This window comes from Limulus polyphemus, unplaced genomic scaffold, assembly GCF_000517525.1.
Source record: "Limulus polyphemus unplaced genomic scaffold, Limulus_polyphemus-2.1.2 Scaffold5410, whole genome shotgun sequence".
Classification (NCBI taxonomy): domain Eukaryota; kingdom Metazoa; phylum Arthropoda; class Merostomata; order Xiphosura; family Limulidae; genus Limulus; species Limulus polyphemus.
The window spans coordinates 63486-70089 of record NW_013671020.1 but is presented as its reverse complement, the minus strand read 5'-3'; the positions used below and the strand labels follow the sequence as shown (position 1 = coordinate 70089).

Below are 6604 nucleotides of genomic sequence, written 5' to 3'. Positions count from 1 at the left end.
TTCATTGCAATTAATGGTAAACCTCTACTAGTTTGTTTATGTACTACATCATCGTTGTCTTCATTGTAATTAATGGTAAACCTCTACTAGTTTGTTTATGTACTACATCAGCGTTGTCTTCATTGTAATTAATGGTAAACCTCTACTAGTTTGTTTATGTACTACATCAGCGTTGTCTTCATTGTAATTAATGGTAAACCTTTACTAGTTTGTTTATGTACTACATCATCGTTGTCTTCATTGTAATTAATGATAAACCTTTACTAGTTTGTTTATGTACTACATCATCGTTGTCTTCATTGTAATTAATGATAAACCTTTACTAGTTTGTTTATGTACTACATCATCGTTGTCTTCATTGTAATTAATGATAAACCTTTACTAGTTTGTTCATGTACTACATCAGCGTTGTTTTCATTGTATTTAATGGTAAACCTCTACTAGTTTGTTTATGTACTACATCAGCGTTGTCTTCATTGTAATTAATGGTAAACCTCTACTAGTTTGTTTATGTACTACATCAGCGTTGTCCTCATTGTAATTAATGATAAACCACTACTTACAAACGTTTCTTTCGTTGATAATTATCGTAATTATAACTAACTGTTAATCAAAAACTGGAAACAAGACGACTCAATTTACAAATATAACACGAAGAAACTTTATAAGTGAGTTAATTCATCGTTTATTTTATTTTGCAAACTTACTAACTTCCCGCGTTTCCTGTGTATTACTACATTTTTCACGAACGCGGAGTTTGTAAAACTAAATGCAGCCTCGTAGCAGTTTACACGAGTGTGAAAAGACCCGCTTTTGATGTGAAACTTGCACGGGTTGTGAAAAGACCCGCCTTTGATAAGAAAGTTGCACGAGTATGAAAAGACCCGCTTTTGATGTGAAACTTACACGAGTGTGAAAAGACCCCTCTTTTGATGCGAAACTTGCACGAGTGTGAAAAGACCCCCTCTTTGTGTGTGAAACATGCATGAGTGTGAAAAGACCCGCTTTTGATGTGAAACTTGCACAAGTGTGAAAATACCCCTATTTTGACGTGAAACTTACACGAGTGTGAAAAGACCCCTCTTTTGATGCGAAACTTGCACGAGTGTGAAAAAAACCCTCTTTGTGTGTGAAACATGCATGAGTGTGAAAAGACCCGCTTTTGATGTGAAACTTGCACGAGTGCGAAAAGATGTGAAACATTACATCATTACATACCTGAGTGCAAACACATTGCTCTGTATTGATTTTTCTTTGCAGAAAGACAAGCCATGCTCTCGGCAGTCTACCTGTGTGGAGTAAAAAGTTATACGGTTATAAACTGTATAACCTTGAGATGATATGACTTTCTTGTACTTAATGCCAATATTTTATATCTAATAGCAAAATTACCATATTTTCAGTGTGTATCTCTTAATAGAACTTTATTGTAACGTCTAAAAATTTACAGTTATAATATCTTAAAGTAAGTTTGCTCGAATCCCTTTATTTTACCGGTAGTTCTACTCCTGAAAATTTTAAGTTACGAACTTTGTATTTTTGCCCAAATTGTTGGCACAAATAAAATGTAACTAATATTGTATAGATTCCGAGAAATTAATAGCACTCATTTTTCTTCTTCTTCACTATTATATAGAGCTGAATGTCTGATGAAATACGTTTTGGTTTGTTTTATTTTCAGTTCAACCGATGACAAAGGAAAGTGAAGATGCCTTGAATTGGAGAAATTCTGTAAGTTTGTAAATTGCCGGATTTATAAACATCAAAATCTTTCATAGCTAATTTACACCAGATGTAATATTCTTTGAAGAGCTTGACCTCACCTTGGCGACCTTGACCCCATACTTTTGAGTGTGGAGATGAGCAGCGGCTTTATTGAGTTCCTCAACAAACTCTGGATTTGTAGGCTGTTCTGAAACACGTGAAAGTCAAAAGCTTAATTAAAGCCTTGGGCTAGTTAATAATAATAATAATATACAATAAAAAAGGTAGCTCACGTGACAAAGACAAAAGGCACATATTTTTATACGTTTAAGTAATTTACGTAAAAGGTAAAAAAAAAACATGAAAATCATATAGGTGCGAGAACAATATACATAAAAAGCCTTAAAAAACAAATCTGTTGACAACATAAAAGCCGCCCAGTGGCACAGCGGTGTGTCTGCGGACTTACAACGCTAGAAACCGGGTTTCGATACCCGTGGTGAGCAAAGCACAGATAGCTCATTGTGTAGCTTTGTGCATAATTACAAACAAACAAGACTACATAAAAAGCACAGTCAGTTTTTTATTGAAGAAAAATTTTTGTATCACACTAAACAAACCATTAAACAATCTCTAATTTTATAGTGTTAAAAATTAACGTATTATATTTCTAATTATCAGCGTATATAAGCTTGTGTTTTGTTCAAGTGTTTCAGTTGTTTCTCAGCTCGCTATTGTTCTTCAAGTCAATGGTCGTGATGTAGATTCTGATTCCAATCATCGAGTTTACATGACAGAAATAATGCACGACATTTTAATTAGTTTCTATTTATTGTTATTATTATGTCGTGAAGACGATCCTCCTACTTCTAGTAACAAATGCCTTTCTGCCTAATTCAATCAGCCCAAACAAGTTCCGTTAAATAACACTGGCCAACAAGTCATTGTTATCAGATATAATTATAGATGGACTAGATAGCTCTTGGTACGTTGATTCCAAATCTGTTTTGTTTTCCTCTAGCACGTCAAGTTTTCGTGATGAGACCGATCAACTTTAAAAGGTTATTGCCTTAATTATAATTTAAGTTGTTGTGCATTTCTTTTTTCGTAAGTGTGTACTGTATAAATTTAGCCAAGTGTATGGTGTGTATAACGTTTATGGGAATTATAATGAAAAATTAATAAGTTTGTAATGTTAACTAGCCTAATGTGTGATTATTACCTAAATTGTGCTGAAATTAATACCAGTCATACTTCGATAACTAGCTGTACTAGAAGAAAACCGATTTGGAATCAGCTTAGAAATCTGGTCTAGAAAAGTGTGTTTACATCTTTGATGAGAGGAAAAAAGTTCGATTTTGTTGACCGGTGAAATTAACTAAATAATATGTGAACAAATATATATAAATAAGCAAATATAGGATCCATTTCAGCGTATTGTTCATTGAATTATTCTACTAATATATTTATTTAGCTTATAATAGCATCATAGCGAAGAGAAGGAAGTTGTAGCAGAGGCTAAACCTGTTTGTTTGTTTGTAGTTAAGCACAAAGCTACACAAAGGGCTATCTGTGCTCTGCCCATCACGGGTATCAAAGCCCGGTTTCTAGCGTTTCGTCTCAGGTTATAGCATAGTTAGATTGGCAGATCTTTAACTTCTGGCTATCTGTGCTCTGCCAATCACGGGTATCGAAACCGCTGTGCCACTAATGGGGGGAAAGGTTAAAAGTGCACAAATGATAAGTATCTAGTAAACAATGAAGATAAAAATATTACTGACTCCAATAAGGACAGTCAGTTGGATAACATTATTACTGTTGTACTAGTTATATCATAAATCAAGAAACCGTACACATTTGCTGCATTAATAACTTAATTTTAAGTTTTATAATTTTTTGTGTTACTCATATGAATATAACCAAAAACCACATTAAAAAAGTCAAATACTCGAAGTGGTAAAATAAATAAAAGGCATGAAATAAAACTCCATCGACTTTAACCTCATAAGCTTTATGTTGTTTCAGTTGTGAAAATTGTTAGACCGCCCTCTATTGGGCATCCCTCTAAATAATAGTGATGTTGTGACGTAACCTATTACGATTTTATAATTAGCTTTTTTTTTTGTTCCAAATTATTTTTATGTCGGTTGTAACTAGCTGTTCACTGCTGCGTTTTGATATCACTTGTATTTACTTGATAAATTATCGAAAGAGAAACGAAAACAAAATTATATGAACAATGTTTAATAGCTAGAGTACACTCTTCCTCCCTTCCAAAAGTTATGGTATTTACACCGTTGTGTTTGTCATTGTACATCAAGTAGACTCGAGTAAAACGATTATTTTAACTTTTATAGCTTTTATCTTTGAATATAACAAAATACGTTATTAACGGGCAACAGACGTCAGTAATCAAATGGTATTTATGGTTTTGAAATCCCCCAAAATCTGAATGACTTTTGGTGAATGTTTTGTATTCAAGTGTAATTTTTTAGGAACAAACAAAGATTTACCACCCTAGATATTACTAGGTTTTTTTTAATGCTGAAATTCTAAATATTTCTATAGAACGAAAAAGAAAGAATCAAATAAAACGTGACATTTTACGAAACATAAAAAAATATAATAAAGAAGAACTAGTATCTCATTATGTTGACCAGACAGTTTTAGATATATCTATGTTGACCAGACAGTTTTAGATATATCTATGTTGACCAGACAGTTTTAGATATATATATATATTGACCAGACAGTTTTAGATATATTTATGTTGACCAGACAGTTTTAGATATATATATGTTGACCAGACAGTTTTAGATATATCTATGTTGACCAGACAGTTTTAGATATATCTATGTTGACCAGACAGTTTTAGGTATATCTATGTTGACCAGACAGTTTTAGATATATCTAAAGAGTAATAATGGAACAACTTATATTAACAAAAATGAATCAGGTAAGTCTTGAAGTTATTTACCATTCGTGTAGAAATAAAGGAGTTTAAGCCCCGAACCACCCGCGACAAACTTCTGCAGCTCGTGCGGCTTGATATCTAGAAGATTGGATGTATCTACATTTGACCGTGATGGTGGAATACGCTGTGGGCTGACGAGAGTAAAACCAATCACCACGACTAAAAGAATCACTATTTTCCAAAACAGTGATAACCTCTCCATTCTGCACGATTTCGTTCTTGTAAGGCAATCGGTCGTTCAGGGTATGAGAAAATGAAGTCCCGCATTGTTTTCAATAGAAAACGGGTGATGACGTAGGCTCACACACCGGTTACCAATAGCAACGAGAGGAACCCACGCAAGAACGAATTTTCCTTGATCGATTTAGAGTTTCACTGATGTAGGTAAGTACAACATACTGAATTACATCTAATTTTTGCTGAAAAGAGTATGTTTTTCTTTTTTTTTCATTATAACGCTTGAAACACTGATGCTTGCAGGTAAGCATTTTGAATATAAAAAATCAAAGTATATATTTGGCTGTAAAGATTAGTAAAATAAGCCAGGTGTTTTAACTTATATATGTGTGTTATCTTACTAGTATTTATACATATACATGAATATAGGTGGCAGCACCATCTTTTTAACTACGTCTTCATAATAATGGCTGGAGACGGCCTGATGATGACAAAACCTTGTCGAAACGTTGTACATTTGCTGTTATGTTAAACTTATATTAAAGTTTTTCTTCATTACCCATTCAAGCCGTCTTCAGCCATTATTAGTCTCAAAGTGGGTTCCTCGTCATCGAATACGTCTTCATAAATTATTGAGAGATACATGAAGTGTTCTGTCATTCACTATTACTAAACTTTGGGTTTCGTTTCAGGTTAATACATAGCATAGTTAAAATGGCAAATCTTTAACTTCCGGCAAAGGAACAGTATATGGATGTTTCCGATGTTGGAGTGAAGGGTTAAGTTTAATAATCTCAGTTGATTGATGTCAGATAAACTATATGGAAGTAAAGAATATAATTTAACGTAGTTGTCGTATGAAAATTAAGTTGATCATTAACTTAACGATTCGATGTTTACAGTTGAAATGAATTTCGCTCACGTGTCTGTAGCTTACAACTTAAATATTCCCAAGGTTTTTATGTTGTATAAAAGTTATGTATATATATTATTCTCAGGTATACTGATGAATTAAGATTTAGAAGCAGTACCGCAGTAGCACGAGGAAAGTCGAGAAATACATCACTTTGACCGAGTTTGAAGAACAGACCAAAAACAACGAAAACTCAAAGTGCTAGCATTGCTAGCAGTGAATAAAAGCACATGCAATTAAGCAAACACAAATATAGTTGGCTAATTGAGTGGACTGGATAACCAGAAGGGTTAAGTACTTGATTTTATTTGGAAAAGTCAGGATTACATTGTGAGATCAGCTGAATTCTGATTGGTCAGAAGTTCACATAGAGGTGTGTGTGTTTCAAAGTTACTACCACTCTCTGCTTTGAAAGCAAGTTTGAGATACAGAGTGTGTTAAACTAGGCCAAAATCAAGTGTCATTTCTATAGGCATGCATGAACTCGTGTGTATATTTCCTATAATAAATGAATTCCTTGCATGTGGGAATGTTCTGGTACACTAACCTTCATTTGGGTTCACATTTGACCAACGTACAACTTCGCTGCCCACTGTTATCAGTATCATAACAACAGCTACTTGTAACCCACTTGCATACCATCCACCATTGTCTAGTTTTTATGTGAATAAGTCTCTGATTCAGTGGGCAAGAAAAAGGGTTAAAACTGTAGGTACTGAGTCCTGCCGAAATAAAGAATACAGACTGACCACTATATAAGCATTAACCTCTGGCTTTTGATTCATTAGCACAGACATCTCACTTCTACTAGACGTTTTAGTAGAGGTTAAAGTAAC

The 6604-nt window shown here is 33.8% G+C and overlaps 1 protein-coding gene across 1 annotated transcript; it reads right to left on the bottom strand.

The window, feature by feature from the left end:
• Positions 1-1218: 1218 nt before the first annotated feature.
• On the bottom strand, positions 1219-5026 carry LOC111089161 (the record flags this gene model as incomplete). Its single annotated transcript, XM_022401102.1, has 3 exons — positions 4682-5026; positions 1824-1912; positions 1219-1289 (listed from the first exon to the last, which is right to left on the bottom strand). Coding segments are annotated over exons 1-3 (359 nt in total), but the record flags the coding sequence as incomplete, so codon positions are not given.
• Between the last annotated feature and the right edge of the window lie 1578 nt (positions 5027-6604).